This window comes from Schistocerca serialis, chromosome 10, assembly GCF_023864345.2.
Source record: "Schistocerca serialis cubense isolate TAMUIC-IGC-003099 chromosome 10, iqSchSeri2.2, whole genome shotgun sequence".
NCBI classification, from domain to species: Eukaryota; Metazoa; Arthropoda; class Insecta; order Orthoptera; family Acrididae; genus Schistocerca; species Schistocerca serialis.
Genome location: NC_064647.1, coordinates 54,182,735 through 54,206,211, shown reverse-complemented (window position 1 = coordinate 54,206,211; position 23,477 = coordinate 54,182,735). Strand labels below are relative to the sequence as shown.

The following is a 23,477-nucleotide window of genomic DNA, read 5'->3' as shown; positions in this document are numbered from 1 at the left end:
TCCACATCACATGCATCACAAGCAGTGGCAAGTAGAAAGAGTACAAGAATACCACTCAAAATTTATAAATTTCACAGATAGACTATTTTCTCTTCTATTAAGGGCGCACAGGGTACAATTACAATCTATATTAATGTCGGTTGCAATGTACAGTGTGGGTACATAGCCCGATAGAGCACAATTTGTAAAGTCAGCTTCCCCATGTTACTTACTTTAAGAGACTCTAATATTATGACTGAACAATGCATTATTGGTAACCCTGGGAACATACCTATTGGCCATGAAAATCGGAGAAAAAATGGTTCAAATGGCTCTGAGCACTATGGGACTCAACTTCTGAGGTCATCAGTCCCCTAGAACTACTTAAACCTAACTAACCTAAGGACATCACACACATCCATGCCCGAGGCAGGATTCGAACGTGCGACCGTAGCGGTCGCGCGGTTCCAGACTGTAGCGCCTAGAACCGCTCGGCCACCCCGGCCGGCGAAAATCGGGAATATTGAGCGCAATATTTGTCAAGGCAAGACAATCAAATGGTAGCAGACAGGAAACTTTGGACCTTGACCAATACGAGGAAATGAATACATCAAATTTTAAAGCTGAAGCAAAGATAATGTATCACTTCCAACATAGCCAGATAGAATGTCAATTTCTCTGTTGCATCAAGGAAAGAGTGAGATTTCTCAACCTGTCAAACTGCCTGACACTTGATGTGCCCAGTCACTGCCCATGTGCTACGTATCTGTATAACATCAAGTGGCAGATGGATGACAATACCGAGTGTAGGCACTCCAGAACCGCTGGTTGCTGTGTCATGTTGTGATACTGCAAACTGCGCCGCTACCTTGGGTTGCAGAGATGGTTGTCTCGAATCACTACAACCCAAGATTTCCCTTTCACATACCCTCTGTAGGCGATGAAGCATTCCTGTTAGTCTTCCCGCACGTAGCTCTGTTGTTCACAGTTGTTCTTCATTATTGAGTTTCTTCAAGAAAAAGCAGTTGTTTCCTGCATCGCAGGTGCAAACCAACTGCAGTGACTTTTCAGTTTACGTTTGGATTAAATATTGTGGCTATCTCACTGTCATACTCGAGTTCGGGAGCTGTATACTGTTTATAGAAACTCCCCATCGCACACCCTCAGATGTAGTAAGAAAATGGCACAGTGGGTACCCCGTTATAAACTGAACATAGATAAAGCATGAAAACAGTAAGAAGGTGTAAGGAACTATGAAAAAATAAGTTGAATAGAAACAGTGAACGATTGAAGCTCAACATGTGCAATGTGGAGTGAATTGCATGAATGGCGGCGTCGCAGTTGTGTCATCACGGGCTGCACAGCGTGGAATCCCTGATCAAATCTCCTTCGTGCTCTTTTTTTTTTTTTTTTTTACAGAATTATGTACTTTCCACCTGGTCACTGACGTGTCTGCTCCCCTTCTGTAGTTATGGCAATTGTCACACTACACATTCGTTGTAGAATATGAGTCATGTGGTCGGAATACATTACTGTCGCAAGTAAATGTGATGAATAGTGAGAGCAGGCGAGATGCCGCATACACCTCTCACAGAAATGAACACAACAAATAAACTGGTGTGAAATATGTTAAAGAACGGAATTCAAGAACCAAAACGGAATGCAGGAATCATAACAGGTGGTACTTGTGTGGAACAAGTGGGAGGTACGTACGTCTGGAGGTCCCTTCCTTACACCTGGCTGTTGCAAACGGACGTTACACCACGACACAGACGCAAATTTCAATATAGAGAAAATACTTGTCAATGACTGGACCTACAGTTCGTAATTTTGTGGGAAAAACATGTGGCACGAGGGAGACTTGAACAGATGTCTGCCGCTGCGCAGTCCAACATCGTGACCTCATAACCACGACGCCGTGGCTACTCAAATGCACTCCATGTCTCACATCTTGCTGCTGGACCGTCCACTGTTTCGATTTTTCTTCTTTTTTTACAGTTCCGTAAACCTTCTTCCTGTTTTCATGATTGATCCCTGGTCAGTTTTTGACGGGCTACCCAATTACCACTAAATTTGAGATGGGTGCCATGGGGAGTTTCCCCTGACAGAACACGCTTCCTTAACCTTCTCCTATAAGAAGATTCCTAATATTTGAAAAATTCGGTTGGAAAGGCGAAAATGTCACATTGAAGCTCAAGTAGAAGATGGGTCTCCTGTTGCTTCAAATGGAATAATTAATTACCCAATCCAATAAATTGCGCTAGAGCTGGCAATGAAAACATGATTTGGTTCTAGGCTGATGTCACTGGATTCACAGTGCAACAGTTTTGTTATTTGCATGATTTTTTTTATTAATATAACCATATTTTAATACAACCATATTGTACTGATAGCACCATGAAGGTGTATTTAGTATTATTACTAATGTTGTTCCATGAATTTGTATATTTATGGTCCTGTAGTTAATTCATTTAGCGAGAGGTCTACTTATCACTGACATATGATGCAGTTAACCCAGTAACTGAGGTTAAATGAGCCAAAAGTAGTGTCGATCTGCGTGAAATGCAGCGAAAATAAAAGCGCCTGTAGTCATCGTATACGTTTTCCTCTGTATTCGTGAATAACAACTGAAAAGAAAACTTTTCTTTAAGTAAAATCTCAAGGAAAGAAAAGTAAGACCAGTTAACCCGAACTTCGCTACTCCTTGCAAACTTGGGAACTTCGCTACTCCTTGCAAACTTGGGAACTTCGCCTATTGCGGGCATATGCTGTGCAGAGGTATCTAACCATGATGCAGGATCCGCCCTTACAACTTAGGTTCCACCTCGTCTCCGACCTTAAAGAACTTGTCTCCTGGAAACTTGCGACTCTAGTGTTCGAGGAAGAAACAATATTCTACATCTACGTGTTTCCTCTGCTATTCATAATAAAGTGCCTGGGAGAGGGTTCAATAAACCACCTTCAAGCTGTCTCTCTACTATTCCACTCTAGAACGGCATGCGGGAAAAACGAGCACTTAAATTTTTCTGTGCGAGCCCTGATTTCTCTTATTTTATCGTGATGATCATTTCTCCCTGTGTAAGTGGGTGCCAACAGAATGTTTTCGCAATCGGAGGAGAAAACTGATGATTGAAATTTCATGAGAAGATCCTGTCGCAACGAAAAACGTCTTTGTTTTAATGATTGCCACTCCAATGCACGTATCATGTCTGTGACACTATCTCCCCTATTTCGCGATAATACAAAACGAGCTGCCCTTCTTTGTACTTTTCCGATGTCATCTGTCAGTCCTACCTGATACGGATCCCACACCGCACAGCAATACTCCAGAATAGGGCGGTCAAGCGTGTTGTAAGCAGTCTCTTTAGAAGACCTGTTGCACCTTCTAAGTGTTCTGCCAACGAATCGCAGTCTTTGATTTGCTCTACCCACAATATTATCTATGTGATCGTTCCAATTTACGTTATTTGTAATTGTGATCCCTAAGTATTTAGTTGAATTTACAGCCTTCAGATTTGTGTGACTTATCGCGTAATCAAAATTTAGCTGATTTCTTATAGTACTCATGTGAATAAGTTCACGCTTTTCCTTATTCTAGGTCAATTGCCACTTTTCGCACCATACAGATATCTTATCTAAATCATTTTGCAAGTCGTTTTCATCATGTGATGACTTTACAAGACGGTAAATGACAGTATAATCGCCGGCCGTCGTGACCGAGCGGTTCTAGGCGCTTCAGTCTGGAACCGTGCGACCGCTACGGTCGCACGTTCGAATCCGGCCTCGGGCATAACTGAGTATGATGTCCTTAGGTTAGTTAGGTTTAAGTAGTTCTAAGTTCTAGGGGACTGATGACCTCAGATGTTAAGTCCCATAGTGCTCAGAGCCATTTGAATCATTTGACAGCATCGTCTGCAAACAATCTAAGACGGCTACCCAGATTGTCACCTGCGTCGTTAATATAAATCAGGAACAACAAAGGGCCTATAACAGTTCCTTTGGGAACGCCAGATATTACTTCTGTTTTACTCGATGACTTTCCGTCTATTACTACGAACTGTGACATTTCTGACAGGAAATCACGAATCCAGTCGCACAACTGAGGAGATACTCCGTAGGCACGCAGTTTGGTCAGAAGACGCTTGTGAGGAACGGTGTCGGAAGCCTTCTCTCTCCGTCTTCAGGCCACGAGTGGCCTACCGGGACCATCCGACCGCCTTGTCATCCTGAGTGGAGGATGCAGATAGAAGGGGCGTGGGGTCAGCACACCGCTCTCCCGGTCGTTATGAAGGTATTCTTGACCGAAGCTGCTACTATTCGGTAGAGTAGCTCCTCAATTGGCATCACAAGGCTGAGTGCAACCCGAAAAATGGCAACGGCGCATGGCGGCCTGGATGGTCACCCATCCAAATACCGATCACGACCGACAGCGCTTAACTTCGGTTATCTCACGGGAACCGGTGTATCCACTGCGGCAAGGCCGTTGCATGTCGGAAGCCATCTGGAAATCTAAAAAGATGGAATCAATTTGACATCCCCTGTCGATAGCACTTTGGGTGTTGGTGTGACGTTAGCAATTTTCCAGTCTTTAGGTGCGGATCTTTCTGTGAGCGAGTGGTTGTATATAATTGCTAAATATGGAGCTATTTTATCTGCATACTCTGAGAGGAACCTGACTGGTATACAATTTGGGCCGGAGGCATTGCCTTTATTAATTGATTTAAGTTGCTTCGTTACCCCGACGATATTTACTTCTATGTTTCTCATCTTGGCAGTTGTTCTTGATTGGAATTCAGGAATATTTACTTCGTCTTCTTTGGTGGAGGAGTTTCGGAAAACCGTGTGTCATAACTCTGCTTTAGTGGCACTGTCATCAGTGACTTCACCGTTGTTATTGCGCAGTGAAGGTGTTGACTGCGTCTTGCCACTGGTGTGCTCTACGTATCACCAGAATCTCTTTGGGTTTTCTGCCAGATTACGAGACAGAATTTCGTTGTGGAAATTATGAACAGCATCTCGCATTGAAGTACGCGCCATATTTCGAACTTCTGTAAAACTTTGCCAATCTTGGGGATTTTGCGTTCTTTTAAATTTGGCGTTCTTTTTTCGTTACTTCTGCAACAACGATCTGACCCGTTTTGTGTACCATGGGGGATCAGTACCATCACCTATTAATTTATGTGGTATATAACTCTCAGTTGCCGTCGATACTATCTCTTTGAAAACATTCTACAACTTTTCTAAACTTACATGATCAGATCGGAAGTAGTGAAGACTATCTCTTTAAAAGGCGTTAAAAGCATCTTTATCAGCTTTTTTTAAATAGATACTCTTTGCCTAGCACAACTGCCTTGTGGTCGCTAATCCCTGTATTCGTCACAACACTCACTATTTGTCCAGGATTATTTGTTGCTAAAAGGTTAGGTATGCTTTCGTAACCATTTAAGTTTCGAGTGTGCTCATGAACTAATTGTTCAAAATTATTTTCTGAGAAAGCATTCAGTACAATTGCAGATGATGTTTTATGTGTGTCGCCAGCTTTAAACACATAATTTTTCCAGCGTATGGAGGGTACATTAAAGTCACCACCAACTATAATTGTATGAGCGGGGTACTTATTTGGAATGAGACTCGAGTTTTCTTTGAACTGTTCAGTAATTATATCTTCTGAGTCGGGCGGGGGGGGGGGGGGGGGAGTCGGGGGGGGGGGGGGGGGTCGGTAAAACGATCCAATTAATAGTTTAATCCGATTGTCAGGTGTAACCTCTACCCATACTATTTCACACGAACTATCTGCTTCAATTTCGCTACAATGCAAACTACCTCTGACAGCAATAAATACTCCACCACCAACTGTATTTGTTCTATCCTTTCTGAACACTGTTAGATCGTTTGCAAAAATTTCGGCTGAACTTATTTCCGGCTTTAGGGCTATTAGGGCTTGGAGCTCTGGTTCTTTCCCAACACAGCTACGACAATTTACAAATACAATGCCAATTGTTTCTACAAGTACCTTACTGTGTCTTACCTGCCCACTTTCAGACGGACGCCCCGTCTGTGGTTCCCTGAGGCCCTCTAACCTAAAAAAACACCCAGTCCCTTCCACACAGCCCCCGCAACCCGTGTAGCCGCCTCCTGCGTGTAGTGGACTCCTGACCTATTAAGCGGAACCCGGAAACCCCCCACCCGATGGCGCAAGTCCAGCAATCTTCAGCCCACACGGTCACAGAACCGTCTGAGCCTCTGATTCAGACCCTTCACTCGGCTCTGCACCAAAGGACCACAGTCGGTTCTATCGACGACGCTGCAATATTACGGAGACGTGGCTTAACCACAGCCTGGCGGGTAGTTTCCAGAATCAAATTTCATCCTGGGAAGGTGACTGCGCTGATCTGAAACTTCCTGGCAGATCAAAACGACTCAATCGGTAGAGTAAATGCCCACGAAAGGCAAATGTTCCAATTTTGAATGCCAGTTTGGCACACAGCTTTACTTTTACCTATCTTGGAACACAGCTGGAACAGACAGAAAGTCGCTTATGTTGACATATATCAGTGTATGTGTACCGTGGCTCGTGCGGTATCCATGGATTGGATAAAATGTACTGACAACGCTGCTATAAAGTGAAGGATGTGCATCACATGAGGTGCTCACTCTCTGCAGCTGATAGTAGGAGGTCAGTTGAAGTCGTGCAGTGAGTGTCTACAGCTGTGTTTGAGTCAGTTGCTGTGTGTACTGTCTGAAAGTGTGGGAGGCCAGTGTGAGCGCCCTAACCATATTTAAGAAACACGAAGAGTGTGCTCGAATCAAGACTGAAGTGGCATGTGGTTGGAGTGCACAATAATGTTTCCTTCTGGCAATGCATCCAGTCATACTTCACGACGGCGAACCCCAGTCCAAGAGCTCCTGAATATGTGGGGGTGGTAGATACTTGAACATCCATCCTACTCATCCAATATGAGACCATGCAATCATGACCTGCTCGCCAAAATGAAGGAATCTCCTCGTGGTACACTCAACAACACATTTAAAAAAATGGTTCAAATGGCTCTGAGCACTATGGGACTTAACTGCTGAGGTCATCAGTCCCCTAGAACTTAGAACTACTTAAACCTAACTAACCTAAGGACATCACACACATCCATGCCTGAGGCAGGATTCGAACCTGCGACCGTAGCGGTCGCGCGGCCACTCCGGCCGGCAACACACTAAAAGACATCGTCTGTGTCATAGGCGGTTGTTACAAGACGTCGACGGAGAAGGATGCACTGACTGGGTATGGCGCCTTCCATCTCTGTAGCAGAAGGCAATCGAGATATGGGGGCCATTATACTGAGGGCATGTAATATGGTGGTATGAGTTACAACCATGGTGCCACTACTTTTTATCTAACCCATGTATATTTTTGTGCGGATTTGTAACTATAACGTACCAATTAGATGTAAATGCGAACAACAAATTTCAAATTTCAGTTTGTGAACAGTGACAAATGAAGTACTGATTTTAAATATTGACGGCATTGTATGATAATTTGCAAGCTTGCATGGTACATCGCAAATCATTCTGTTGAAATTTAATGGAGCTTTCAAAGAACTTCATTAGCCGACACTTTCACTAAAGCCCAGATATAGATTTGGAAACAATTTTGCGTTGAAGACTAAGCTAATCGTGTTCATAGATATAATGCTCTTACACTCTCTGACTCACTCTCTCTTTGTCTTGCACATCATCTCTTGCTTCCCTACTCATTCTCCCTCTCTCTCTATCTCTCTCTCTCTCTCTCTCTCTCTCTCTGTGCCTGTCTGTCTGTCTCACTCTATCTATCTACATTAATTTCTTAGTTTCTTCCTGTCTTTCATACACAGAGACGGACACACACACACACACACACACACACACACACACACACACACACACACACACTCATATACTCACACATACAAACAAGTTCCTGTTATGATGACAGTCACCAAACATCACATAGATGTGCAACTGATACGTATTCCTAACATGTCTAACAACAACATATGTATTTAGCTGTCAGTATATACATAGTGCTCAGAGCAAACATTTATAATGTTCATTGCATATTGTTACAAAGTAGTTCAAAGATCAAAGTGCGACGCAAATTCTAAACAACAGAACGAATTTATTTAACTGAGAATCTATGATTATTCTGCAGTTAGATCCAGACATAGAAGCATAATTCGTTTGATTACCAAGTCCAACAAATGAGTGCTGATCACCTGCAGGCCAAGTGGGGTGGCTGATGACTGAACATGGGTGGTGGGCCAACGAAGGCCCAGAAGAAGCAGCTATAAAAAGCCACAGTTTATTTCTTATTCGTACATCATCACCGCTCTAATGCTGGGAGATGACCACGACTGTGACCCAAGGAAAAGGGCCAGCAGCTAGCCAGGCAGGTGCTAGCAAATGGCTGCAGCACGTGCTCGTGCCCTGCTCTGCTGATGCCTGCCACCTGACCCTGCTGTTCGATCTCCAGCACCGGCGTCAGCAGCACTTGGAAGTGGACAGGAATCATGCAGAGGTGGCCTACTCTGTGATGGGTGACTACTCGCTGGTGGCGAAACCATGCAGCAAGGAGGCAGGCTCCCTGCTGTGCCCGGGATGCGATCCGTTTCCACCGGGCAGGAGTCTGGCTGCGGTTGGACTGAGCTGGGAAGCCCGCAGTCCAGAAGGCAGATTCTGTACAGGAAGCAGGTGCCGCGATGGAGTCCTAGACCTGTGGCTAATGTTGCCGGCTCCACGTCGCTTCCTTGGGTGGACTAGTCCCTTCCTCCTGGTAGACTGCTGGGCTGGGAATGATTCTAGTACAAAATCTACAGCACCTGTCAAACAAATGAGCCGCTTCAGGTCACCACCAAAACACCGTTCGCGCAGAAATCCTCTTTCCTATGCCATGTGTTATCAGTGTGCTGACAGGTTACAGCGAGTGAGCCTAGCCCTCCTCGCTATCAACGAACATCGTTGTTGTCTCCGCCCAAATGACGTCATCTAATGCAGTATTTCACCGCACTTTCTCACAGATTTTGCCGTTACAACGGAAGTGGCGCTGCACTACCCTGCTCCATGGAAAATGCCTGGCTCCTTGGGTCTCACTTAATACCAGTATACACAGCATGTTACGTATTTACATCTACGTCTACATCCATACTCTACAAACCACCGCGAAGCGTGTGGCAGACGGGACGTCCTATTGTAACATTAGCGTTTCTTCCATACAATTCAAGGATGGAGCGTGGGAAGAACGATTGTTTGAATGCCTCTGCGGGTGCCGTAATTATTCCAATCTTGTCCTCACGATCACATGAGCGACATGGAGGATGTCGTTGTCAGTCTTCAAGAGTCTACAGGTTCAGTTTCTTCAGCGGCTCTGTAACACTGTCCCACAGGTCAAACAAACCTATAACCACTCGTGCTGCCCTTCTCTGTATACCTTGAATATCCCTGCTAGTCCTATTTGGCATGGTGTCAAACACTTGAGCAATATTCTGGAACGTGCCGCACTAGTGATTTGTAACAAATTCCTTTTTAGTCTGATTGCACTTCCCCAGTCTTCTACCAATAAACAGAGGTCTATCACTCGCTCTACCCACAACTGAGCCTACCAGGTGTCACGCCCATGTATTTGTATGAGTTGACCGATTCCACTTGCGGCTCATTGATATTATAGTCATACGATACTACGTTTTTCCGTTTTATAAAGTGCTCAGATTTACATTTATAAACATTTGAAGTAAGTTGTCAGTCTTTGCACCTCTCTGCAATCTTTTCAAGATCTGACCTAATATTTATACAGCTTATTTCAGACTGAACCTCATTATAGATAACTGCATCATCTGCAAAAAGCCAGACTTTACTATTAATATTGTCTGCAGCGTCATTAATATACAGCATCGACAGCATGGGTCGCAACACACTTTCCCTGGCACACCCGACCTTACTTGTGCATCTGACGATGACAGTGCAACCTAGATAACATGCTGCCTCCTCCCTACCAAAAAGGCCTCAATCCAGTCACAAATCTCATTTGATACGCCATATGGTCGTACTTTTGACAATAAGCGTAGGTGTGGCACTGAGTCAAATGCTTTTCGGAAAGCAAGGAATACTGCATCTACCTCGTTGCCTTGATTAAAGCTTTCAGTTTGTTATGTAAGAAAAGTGCGAGTTGGGTTTCATATGATCGATGTTTTCTAAATCCATGCTGGCTGGCATGGATAAGGTCATTCTCTTTAAAAGCTTCATTATATTTGAGCTCAGGATATGTTCTAACATTCTACAACAAATTGATGCCAAAGATATTGGACGGTAGTTTTGTGAATACTTCTTCTATCCTTCTTACAGATAAGTGTTACCTGTGCTTTCTTCCAATTACTGGACACGGTTTCTCGTTCAGTTGATCTAAGATGGATTATAGTTAGAAGACGGGCTAACTCAGCCGCAAATTCGATACAGAATATGGTAGGGATTCTATCAGGCCCTGGGGCTTTGTTCGGTTTCAATGATTTCTGCTCTTTCTCAACACCACTGACACTAACACTTATTTCATTCATCTTTTCAGTGGTACAAGGATTAAATTGGGGCAATTCTCCTGAGTTTTCCTTTGTAAAGAAACATTTGGAAACAGCATGTAAGCATGTAAGCTTTTGCTTTGCTACCCTCAGTTTCAGTTCCTGTCTGATTCGCTAGGAACTTTGGTGCCACTAACAGCCTTTACATAGGACCAGAATTACTTTGGGTTTTGTGAAAGATCGTTTGACAATATTCTGCTATGGTATCACTGTAGGCATCATACAGTGACTTATTCATAACCGGACGTGATTCATTCTGTATCTTCCTATCTATAATTCTATCGTCGCTAGGCAATGAAAACCTCGTAACTCCATCTGACAATGAAATCCACGTAACTCCATTACCAAATGTAGACAATTATGCAACATAGCCTGTTGAAACCTTCCTTCTTCGAGATGTACGGTGTCGCCATCTATATCCGGCAATAACGAAAAACTCACATCTCCAGCGATATGTAGTTTGTGCTGTAAACCTCGCATCTCCGGTAATCGCCATTGTTAACGTGCAGGACGAACCCATGCTCCGAGATTTAAACCTATTTTGATGTGATAGTAACCTTTTTGACTGACAGAACCCAACACTGCTTTATTGCTACAGGTATGTCTTAGTATTTCTACGTATTTATATATTGTATTTTACTTTACAGAATTAATAATGACCTCGTTAAAAACAATGTTAATTCACGAGTTATTCATCGCGCGTAAAGCATACTGCACTCTGTACATACGAGGTTTTAATTTTAAAACTTAACAGAATCCTATACATTCTACAGCAACTACTTTGTTTTCAGCTATAGGTAAAAAGAGAAAATTCACTCTTTAACTTGTGAAACAAGCCGACAAGGGGTCATATCGTATAAAATCACCGGAAGAAGATTCTAGTCCGGTTCCTCCTTGTCTTGCACCAAAAGAAAGAGTAGACCTACAAAATGAAGGTAAACCGTAGTTTATATTGTTGTAACTTCAAGTAAGATCCTTGTTTGAAAGTTGAGGTGATCAAATTATTTAAACATTATTGATGAAATTATTGTTTCCACTACAGATAATGCGGAAAAAGAAGCCAATATAGAGGCGAATTCCACTTCTGAGTTTGAAAGTCTTTTCGAACGCAGCAGCGAGGATGATATCTCCAGTGGCAGTAGTGATGTGTATGATCCAGATAAAAACAAAAATGACCATAGCAGTAACAACAGCACGGAAGACGACGATGACGAAATTGATGTGGGAGAAAAAAACCACTAAGCAGCGCCGTAAAAGGAAAAGCAATCAATCACTTCAAAGTTTGCAGAAAGAAAAACGTATAGAGGGACAGGATTATTTAAGAAGGAAAAAGATGAGTTTGGCAAAAAGAGACCAACAATGAGCAGAAGTAGGAGGGAAATGAAACCACGATGTATTTGTAAACATTCTTCCTTAAATCGGAACAGGAATTGCGAGGATATTACAGAAGAGCAGAGACAGCTAATATTTAATCAATTCTGGCAGACTATTTCTTGGGGTGAAATACAAATTTTTGTTAGAAGCCATGTCTACTACGTTCCAGTTAAAAGACGCAGAAATAATTCAGAATCTAATAAATCTCACCGTTCTAACACACTATATTACAATTTTGTTACAGAAGGACAGGGAAAAACTGTCTGCAAGACTATGTTTCTGAATACTTTGTGCTTAGGCAAATGGAGTGTCAGAACATGGACATCTAGTGCATCAGGAAGAAAAAAACTCTACTTGGAACGTAACTGGCAGAGTAAATCAGAACTACATAGGGAACATATAGAATTTTGCAAGAAAAGAGAAGAAATCCCAGCTGCTTACAAAGAGTTCTGTGAGGTATTCGATGGAAATAATCTTAACTTATTTTCGCCTAAAAAGGATCAGTGCGATCTTTGTTGTTCCCACCAGACAGGCAATCTCTCAGACAATGAATACTCTTTGCATATGGCCCGAAAAACTGAGGCAAGGGAAGTGAAAAATAGTGATAAATTACGACCAGCTAGAGTGTTTACTATGGACCTTCAAGCACTTCTGCTTTCTCCCACACTAAAAGCATCTGCACTGTACTATAAAAGCAAACTAAAGGTCCACAACTTTACCATCTATGATTTAAAAAGTAACCAAGTCCCATAGTGCTCAGAGCCATTTGAGCCATTAACTCTCGGTGTATTCGTCTATTCGTCCAGGATCCAAAATTGGGGATCCAACAGTGACTGATATCCGGTGTCTCAAGTATGATCCCTCTGCAAAAATGGAATATGAATTGCAATTCAGTGATACATGGGAACCACTTCCAAAAAGGATGTCGAACATACCCAGCTCATTTACACTGCCCCCTCTCTACAATTCACAATTAAAGATCAGTGCAGAAAAGTTTATGCATGTACAGTAATAAAAGTTTAATTAAAGCTAGCAACATTGTTTCTATGTTTTTAAACACTGTAATTTATTAACATCCAGATTCCAATATTTTGATCAATGTGAAGTTATTCATTTCACTTTATATCTGTAACAATGTATCCTTACAGATGTTTCAAAATGCACAAATAATGCAAAGTTTATGTAAATATTTTTTAAAACAAATTAAACATTCATTCATTTCAATTCTTAACTGTGCACTCGTTACATGCCTCTTATCTCCGTCACTACCAAACAAATACCTGTGGAAATCTCGTAACTCCAAAAACCGGCAGACAATTTGAAATGCATAGTAAAGTCTTATGTACCAGTGACCGGATCCATATTGTGTAGCAGAAACCACTACATTTGACTAATCAGGTCCCCATGTGATTTCTATAATTAGTTTTTTGTTTCTCCTGTAAAATTTGACCAATTTGAGTTACGAGGTTTTCATTGCCTAGCGACGCTATGCTTTGTTTCACACCCATTATGCACTAGTCTCTAGAAGTTTTTGTAGAGTGAATGTATATCATGGAGGGCCCTCCCATTATGAAGTGTTATACTGGGTACTTATATATCCAGTGCATGGGAAACTATTCTTTTAAACTTGAGCCATAGCTCCTCTACATGCTCCTGGCCTGTGCTGAAAGTTTCAAGTTCTTCATTAAGATATGACATTACTGATATTTTTATCTAGTTCACTGAAGATACACATCTTTCTGCATATTTTGGTTGCTCTTTGTACTTTGGTAATCATTGTTGCCACAATCACGTCATAATCCCCGATGCCAGCTTCGACGTCATGTTCCTCAAAGAGGTCAGGCGTATTTCTTGCTATTACATCCTATACGAATGAGGTTCCGAACCAGCTGTTCGAGGTAGTTTTCAGAGAAGGCATCTAAAAATGTTCCACAGGATGTCTTATCACACCCACCACTAAGGAAACTGTAATTTTCCCAATTGATTGTTGGGTGAGTAAGTCTCTATGGATGATTATAATATGGTTGGAGAACTTACATACAAGTGAACTCATGTTTTCTCTAAATTTTTTGGTTACATCAGGAGAGGAATCTCGTGGGCGATAGAAGGATCCAGTTATCATTTTGTGTCCACTCCTGAGTCTTGCCAAAAACAGTCTGACATACAAAATCAATTTCTAGCTTGGTGGATTTGAGTTTGTCTACTGCAATATCTCTAATTAGCCTATCATTTCGGTATACACTTAAATTTTCCCCCAAAAACCTCACTGCTATCAATTTCAGGTTCAACCAACTTTCTGTACCTAGTATTATGTGGGCTTCACTATTGTTCAAGATCTCTTTGAGCTCTAGCACTCTGTTCTAAATTCTTTAGGAGTTAACCACTGGTATTTTAATTCTCTCACCTTTCTCTCACCTGAGGGAGAGATTTCTTTCTATCTTACGCTGATACTTATGGGATTTCTACAACTGTCGTTGTCTGGATTTGAGGTGTAGTCGCCAAATCAAAAAAGACTCTAGTGTACAGTTCACACTCAGTCAGGTACCTGGGTAACAGCTTCTAATGTGTAGTGCACACCTGACCCATTTTGGGGGCACCCTAAATTTCTCAACCTTGTGGTGCGGGTAAAGGAAGTCACAGCCTAGTTTGTCAAAGAACTTTCGAAGTCTATAGGTTCAGTACGTCCACTCAGAACCAAGGGACCATGATCAGTTCTAGGGACAGTGCTGCGAATTGTAAGCTTCGTTGAAACTACATGTGCATCGCTGGTCTTCTCGGCCTGTGGCTGGAATGATCAAAGTATGACCCCAGAGCACAAACAAGAGGCATCATTTTTGCCAACGTGTGCTACAATCTGCAGCTGCATTCATCCTGTTCCGTCAATGGCTACTGGACTAGGCTCTTCTACATGTTGACTGAGGCCCATAGGCATACGCACTGAGTACACCTGGTGTAGACTCCTACCCTTTTGCTTTTGCCTCCTCTTGACAATGGACAAAACGGATTTCCCCAACACAGGTGAAGTGAGTCTCACTGGCTCAGTTTCAGTTTCAGTCTTTAGGGCTTGTGTTACCAGTGGATTGGTCTGTGCGGTATCGGCTGTTATTTGGTCGAACGTACTTCCAAATACGCCTGCAGCTGCGTTTCCTACACCCGCCACTGTGGCATGAGGGCCTCGCCTCCCGTCAACGATTCCCAATATCTGTCTGAGTTTATGGTCGTCCCAGGTTGCATGAAATCGATGAGGAGTACCCCCTTCCAATCCCAAAACACAGTCGCCATAACCTTTCCTGCTGACTGCATTTGCTTGAGTTTGCTTGGTGGCAGTGAACCGGAGTGACGCCGCTGATGAGATGGGTGTTTTGTTCTGGGGATGTAATGAAAAACCCACATTTCATCTCCTGTGAGGATAGAATCCAACAACTTCTCCTTGTTGCCTCCCCCCTCACATTTTTGCAGGAACTTGTGAGCACAGTCAAGGCATAGCTCCCTGTGTCCGTCAGTCAATTTGGGGACCCAACGAACTCACACCTTGCGATAACCCAACGTGTCTGTTAAAGTTCATTCATTTATGCCGTGGGAAGCTTCAGGAATGCGTTAATAAGTTCACAGCAGTGACCATCTGACCTTTGAGCTGTTTATTGTTGATCTTCTGGACAATCGCATCCGAAACCAACTGTCTTCCACTCCGTTCTTCATCGTGAACTTCCGTGCGATCCTCAGTGGAAGCTCTGCACCCAATTTGCGGATGTGCTGAATGGACATGCATTCTTCCCCATAAACCTCAGTCAGTTTGTGATGAATCTCTACGGGCGGTAACTTTCTTGCGTGGAGAAACCGGATTACTGCTCGAACCTCGCACTTGGCGGGAGCGGTCATCAACACTTCCATCTCTGAAGGCTGCCAAACCAATACTGAGCGACGTATCGAACCGCGGACTCGCGGATGGGCGGGCTCCAGAATGGGGGAACCACTGCGCACGGCACTGTTGTCGGATTTAGCCTAGCACCTTCCCTCGAGGCTGTAGCTCATTGGGAACCTTACTTTTCGTACAACCCTCGTAAGTATCCTCTCTCTGCAGCTCCATCGGTAGGTTTACTCAAGTTCTAACATTCATGCACTGACACCTTTTTGTATGTCTGCCAGTAGAATAAGATTTATGGACTTTCATACGGGACAGGTCTCTACATTTTATGAATAGAGGTTGTGTTGAAGAGTGACAGATTTATAAATCTTTTGTACCTGTGTACAATTCTACATTCAAATCTACTGTTACCAGATGCTCCTACCTCAGAAAGAAAAGTTATGTATTATTTTTACAGTTTGACGTTAGATGTGAAATAATCTAATATCTGAATTCCCTGTCGACGAATGGCATCTGTTTCTTGCTTCTGTACTTACCGAGCGTACGAAGGATGTCACAAGAGTCTGGTGGGATGACCAAACAGATGAAAGCTATCCAAAGTAGAGTTAGAGCCACTATGGCACTAGGCATCGTGACACTCGAGGTCACAGTCACTCGTTGTTGGCCTTCCCAGTATTGTTCAACACGGTACATCAACCATTCTGCAGAACGGCTCTTAACTGGTGTGGCTCTTACCTGGTTCAGGAAATTTATCAAGTTTGGTTTCGACGTTTGGTTCAGGAAGGTTAGATTCGAGGTGGTTCGTGTCACTAGTACAGCTGTGTCTGTTCAAGTGAGTAACTCCTATCACTGTGGCTGCTAGACAGAAGTTTGGCCCTGTTAAGTGGCATACTGTGCCGTTAAACAACAATCCACTACCTCTCAGTTCCAACTGCCTCACTCCAGTGAGCATTCCTTACTACCACCATACAGAATAAATCCAGAGCAGTTCTGGTTTCTGGGGAGGACGTCTAAGTTCCACAAAATCCTTTGGACAAACAGTCCTCCTGTGCTGCCAGTGAATAGCTGCAGCACACATGCGTCTGCGCCAGTTTGAAACACTCGAGCTGGACACACTGTATTCCTATCGGTCTGACAACTGTTACAGCTTCTCCTCTGTCATAACCACATGTGTGTACCCCTCTTAAAAAGCCAGTGGCACCCCTCTTATCCCCACTTGCCATTTCACTGCGCAGGGGTGAATGGTATAACAAGTAAATTGTGCATGTCTTCCCGTCACTAGGATATTAACAAGTACGTACAACTGTGCCTAGTCCACCCTCAGATCTACCGACGTCCTATGATAATAAAAAGGCAAACTCTGCCGATTGAGCTCCCATACCAACCCCAGTTCTGACGTCAGTTCTCCCTGCACTTTCCTCAACCCAGGCAGAAGCTATTCTGGCGACAACACGAGGGAACGTCACAGTCTGTGGAAAATGTGATGAATAGCCTCATGAAAGCTAGTCAGCTCCACTCCCAAGTCACAAACACTGTTCGCTACTGCAGCAGTCTTATCGTTGTTACTGTTGCATTCAACATATTTACTCATGCCTGAAAGGACCCTAGGTCTCGGTTCGCAGTGTCGTCCAATGCCTTTGTGTACTCCATCATCTCGCTTCTCAGCTTGCAAAGAGTTGCAAAGCATACGCGATTTAATATTTCGCTCTCCAAGATTGCCGTCTATTTCGTGTGACACTTCACCACTGAATTATTACCCTCTGTCAACCCCCTGCACTACCTCCATCGTCCCATTTAGTTCTCTTACATCATTGGCATCCGCTGTCCCGAACACAGTCTTCAAAACCCTCCCCACAGCGTGTATCCTACTTATCTTCTCTCTCTGTAGCCAACATGATACAATTTCCACTGCTTACTACATCTGTTCTCATTATTGCTCACACTCCCCAAAATTTCCCTAAGTTCTGTTCTTGGCTTTCCGTCGACAACCAGAAAACACCTCCTACAGCGTCCTTACTTAATTTTGTCATTCCTATGCATTAAAAACTAGACTCATCGTCCATTGATGGCTAGTAATCACCAGATCTTCTTGCCTGACAAAGAGAACTCCTCTTTCCAGGCGTAGGTTCCACAGCACTTCCACTCTGCCCAAGGAAAATAGGTACAACACTGCCATAACTAGGATCCTTCCCATCCTCGACCTCAGTGTACACAAACCTGATGACAGGGACTATCATCATCCTCCTTTCCCCCTTCAGAGAGCTCATGTCACTGGGCTCCAAACAGAAACCATTACTTTAACAAAATTTCTTTGTCTTCCCCTTCTGTATGCAAGGATTGGATAACATCATCCACTGTCCTATTCTACAATGCGGTAAGATCCCTGTGAATTTCACACTGCCGGCAGGGGTGGCCGAGCGGTTCTAGGCACTACAGTCCGGAACCCCGCTGCTGCTATGGTAGCAGGTTCGAATCCTGCCTTGCGCATGGATGTGTGTGATGTCCTTAGGTTAGTTAGGTTTAAGTAGTTCTAAGTTCTAGGCGACTGATGACCTCAGAAGTTAAGTCCCATAGTGCTCAGAGCCATTTCACAGTTTCCTCCTGCTGGAGCCACTTCCAGACTTCTTGCACTGTTCTTGTGAACCCGCCTACTGACTCTCCACCCTTGCCTTTTTCACCTTAATCTTATCAAAGTGTGATTGCATTTTTTTTCCATACACCACCGCCAACAGAGACAATATTGTACTGTTTTGGAGCTTCAACTTTACACAGCCAAGGCAAAAGAAATATTTGTGTCCCAATCATTGTTGTGTGAGTTCACACAGTAACTTAGCATTCTCCTGATTATCCTATGTCTCCATTCAGCTTTACTGCAAGTGAAGCCTATTCTTCATCTAATCTAACTTAAAATTCGTCCATTGGTCAGTAATCATCATCTCCGGTTCCTGTAACTCATTTAGTCACTTGTTGACCATTGCTTGTGAGATTATAACTGCATCCTGGTTTGGTATAGGTGTCAGCTCTGAATGCTGAGAGAAGTGATCTTTATTGTTAGCACAAAAAAATTTCCTGGTTAAGTCCAGCTAAACCATCAAAAACCATCCACCCATCATTTCATACGACTTTGACACTTTTGGTAGTCTTTCAGTTTAAAACTCGATTCTGTAGACTGTGAACACTGCACAAAATTTTTTATATACTGATCCACGCTTCCCTTTCTTCCCTTCCTATAGTATCTCTCAGCCACCCTTGGATTCGTTGCTCTGAATCCTGCACGAAGAGACAGCACATGATAACGCAACTCTCTCAGAACTTCCTCTTTCAACTTAAGTGATACTTGGAACGAGGGCACATGAAATAGATATTTCAGTGTGCCATCTACTCACGTGTTACCACCTCGCTTGGCTTCTCGCTCTAGTGGACTCTCCAATGTGTAGCCCTTTTGGTGCACAGATCACAGTAAGCCACCTTTTACTAGAATGAATACTATTTTCAGATGAAAGGGCGGCAACTCATTGCAGACAGATTGGCCTCTCTACTTTAATTGACGAGCAAGCGAAAGTCACACGACTCTTAGGGTTTTGGGAACATTCGATGCGTTCCCCAAAACTTTAGGGTGACATTTTTGACGTGTTATCAGGGTTGCGGTCTGATTCGCGCTTTCTGTAAATTATCAGCCAGCTACATACTCTACTGAATCTGTTTTAGTTTTCCTGTTGTTTTACTTAACTTTACTTAATAGTTGTAGAACATCTGAAACATTTTAACGCTATCTTCCATTGAGCTAGTGTGATGTCTGCTAAGTATGTGAGGTTTTTCCAAAAAGTATCGGTAATTTTCATTTTCTAGAAATACTTTTATTAATCGTCTACATTAATGTTATTTTCTTCAAAGTAGTCCTCATTACTTGGCATACACGTATGCCACCGCTATTTCATATTCCCTGAACATTTCTGGAACTATATATTTGCGACAGCACGTAAATCTCTTAGCGATGCACTTTTAAACTCATCTAAGCTTGTAAAACGACGGCGTTTTAAAGTCCGCTTCATTTAGAAACAGAAGAAAGTCACACAGGGCGATATATAGCGAATGTAGAGGCTGGGCATCAATAGAATGTCGTTTTCTGCCAAAAACTGATGAGCAAGCAATGAAGTGTGAACAAGTGAATTATTGTGGTCCAAAAGCCACGAATTATTTCGCAACAAATTCTGGAGTTTTTTTCGAATTGCTTCTAGAGAACGGCGCTGATGTTGTGGGTAGTAGTACTTCTAACTGAATTTGACGTTTTGCCAAAAACTCGAGAGCCCCTACACGGTTAAAATTGAAGAAAACACTGAGCAAAACGTTCCCAAATAATCATGTCTTTCGATTTTTCCACGCTTCCGTCGGTTGTTGATGTTGTGGGGCGGCCACGAAGTTTGTCATCCTGAAATTTTTCACCCCCATCTCCAAAACGCTTATAGCTCTCGAAACCTTTGTTTCACACATAAGAGACTGACCAAAAGCAATATTCAACGTTTATAAAACTTGAAACTTCCTGGCAGATTAAAACTGTGCGCCGGACCGAGACTCGAAATCGGGACCTTTGCCTTTAGCAGGCAAGTGCTCTATAATACTTGGTTACATTTTATTCCATTTTGATAGCAAAATATAATGCTAATTCTCTGACGCATTTTGAAGACAAATCAGTATTCGCTACTCATAGGCAAACACAACTAACTTACGTGACAATTGACGCCCCACTAAACGTCCAATACAGCGATTAGTGAACACACAGTTTGACATGTTGTCCGCCACAACAACGAAAAATCGAGAGAATTGGACTAATACAATACTCGAAATTAAAAGTTCCCGACACTCTTTGAACACACCTGTATACAGCAAATAACAAAGGATGGAAATCATAGTAGGCCATTATAAACTAGTCAGGAGAAAAGAATGCAAATCAAATGATGCATTGGTTAACGCTTGATAACGAAGACAGAATGTGTAAAAACATTGTGTTAAACCAGTTGACTGGAAGACACTCACTCGTCGCCGCCATCGCCACCAGCAGGGCAGCCGCGAGCGCACAGTGGGAGCGCGTGGCCATGGCCGCCGCCGTCGCCGCCTGCTCTGCTGCCGCTGCTGCCACCGCCTGGCAACGCGAGCCTCACGGACAGGCGAGCCACCTGGCGGCGTCGTGCCGTAACAGGCGTGTGTGAGCAGAACACGAGGGCGGGGGCACCCGGGCGAAGGCAGAGGGCAGGTTACTATAAGGCAGGGCCTGGGAACGAGTATCTCGAAAACGGCGAAGCTTGTCGAATGCTCACGTGCTACTGTCGTAAGCATCTACAGAGAGAAGCAGCCCAGTGAAAATACCGCTAGTCGCTAAATGGTTGGACGCCCATGACACTTCATACAAAGTACTGTTTTGAGGCTTGTCTGCCCTGTCCATTTTCTTTGCCGTTCTGTGTCCATTGGCGTAATCCCTGTACACGGCGAAAATATTTGTGGATATCTCCACTGCTGTCACTCTCTACTGAACTCAAACAGAAGAATGTTCCGATTTCCCCAGTTGGAACTCCATTTTCTAGCATCCAGAGCTCCACTCAGTACCTCCAGCTGACAAAATGACAAAATGTAAACTCAAACAGCAACAATGAACCACAAATGGAAAATGACTATCAGTACATAAACCCATAGCAACACGCTAAACAAGAACGCTACGAATTTATGCGCCATTCTTATACTTCGTTGTAAAACATCGAGTAGGTCTCAAAATTATTTTAAATTCAGCTCTGTCTTAGATTTGACTTGGAATGCATCAAAATGACGATAGACTAGGAGAACGTGCAGTATGTAATCTGGTATGCAGAATTCAATACTGTGACAATGGTATCACATAATTATAGACGTCATTTTGGCAGAACACGACCTCAAGAATTAGCACAATGAGATGAATCAAAAACCTTAAAAGGCAGACCTTTCTCTAAACACAGCCCACACCCTACAACACACACACTCCTCCAGTGCCTCAAGCATGTGTTGTCATCTTGAAAGCTGCCAGAGTGCTGGTGGGCTGTGACTTCACACGGCAGATGGAACGTGAACGACGCGCTGATGTTGGTAATACTGTACATAAAGACGATGATTTAAGCCTCACTGTAATGTCTGTAGTACTGATGTACTCAACCCTACGGTGTGTTCCACTTTATATAACGAGCGCTGATGCGGAAGTAAATTTAATGCAAAATGTTGAATATGTAGGATACACCAAAGCTCAGCTCATAGAAACTGAAGCATGTGATTCTATGTTTCGTAACACTGATGAGCATCAAGTCTTGGCAGGAAAACACGGGGAAGAAATTTCTCTTCAGAAAAAATCTGTTATGGGAGAAAATGTACTATTATCACCCATTTGTAGTACTGACAATTTGATAATGACAAACGAAAACGGTAACTCTGATACTGTAGTTGTAATGTGGTACATTTATATCGACACTACGTATGTTTACTGAAATAAGGAAGTTGGTTCCGTGCGTTTATTGTATAAAGATAGATGTAAATTATATTTGCCTTGTCGTTAACGAATATTCTTAACGCGGTAGCAGTTTACTGTTGTTGAGTAAAAAGAAGTTTGTTATTTGAAAAAGCAGTGCTCAGTTGTGTACTAAAATGAAGACAACCACCCAACAAGTGTGCTTTATGAAATTGGACATGGCTGACATTAAGATACGAGAGTATGATGGAGAAGGCTACTGGAACTGAAAACGGCGAATGGAATGTTTCTGAAAATGAAGAAAAGCTATACAGTGGCTTCGAGGGCAAACCCAAGCAAGGACAAATCGAATACTTTCGAAGAAGAAAATCTGACTACAATGAACTACAAATGTGGAACGATTTCGAAGAAGCAACTGGAATTCATGAGTAATAAGAAAATTACATTTGAAATAATGAAAAAATGTATGTATTATACTCCAAGGAATCGATAGCATTGCAAAGGGTGTGCAAAAACGAATTAGGGAAACTGAAGTTAAAAGTGACAGCGACAGAGCGACAAATTTTATACCTGGTGTTGGTATACTTCTTGATCAGTCCAAGGCATTTGACGTGGTCGACCACGAGCTGCTTCTTATGTAACTTGAGAAATGTGGGATTACAGGTGTAGACCACAATTGGTTCCATAAATACCTTAGTGATAGAAAGCAATGCATAGAAATAAGAAAATCAAAGACATCCAGGCACTGCAGGTGAGATACACTACATACAACAAATGGCGTCCCTCAGGGATCCGCTCTTGGCCCTGTTATTTTCATATTGTTCATAAATGGTCTCCCAGAACCTGTAATATTAGTAATTTTCGCCTCACAAATATTAATATACGCTCAATATTTAAGCACCCTATGGCCTAAAGTTATCGAACAATTGTAAAGTAAAAGAAATGAACCATCGCATAGCAGCGACAGAGTCTATTACTCTTTATCTTTGCCGATCTTGCGCGGTGCCTGTAAATCTTTCTGTATATGTATCAATTAATGGTATAAAAAAGAATTCTGTTGTTTGAAGACAAATGAGGCATTTGGCGCGTCACCTTGTACTGTTTGTAGTCTATGAAAGGCGGACGCGCACTTGCTGCGTTCCACAACGGTATTTTATATTTCATGTGAAAATATTGAGTG

At 42.9% G+C, this 23,477-nt stretch overlaps 1 protein-coding gene across 1 annotated transcript in view; it reads right to left on the bottom strand.

Annotated features, from left to right (window-relative positions):
* Positions 1 to 20,918, bottom strand: part of LOC126425256 (collagenase-like) — a 210,483-nt gene extending 189,565 nt beyond the window's left edge. The window contains exon 1 of the mRNA XM_050088227.1: positions 20,848 to 20,918. Within this exon, the coding sequence (XP_049944184.1) occupies positions 20,848 to 20,908 (61 nt within the window). The 5' untranslated portion in view covers positions 20,909 to 20,918. The remainder of the gene's footprint in view (positions 1 to 20,847) is intronic.
* Between the last annotated feature and the right edge of the window lie 2,559 nt (positions 20,919 to 23,477).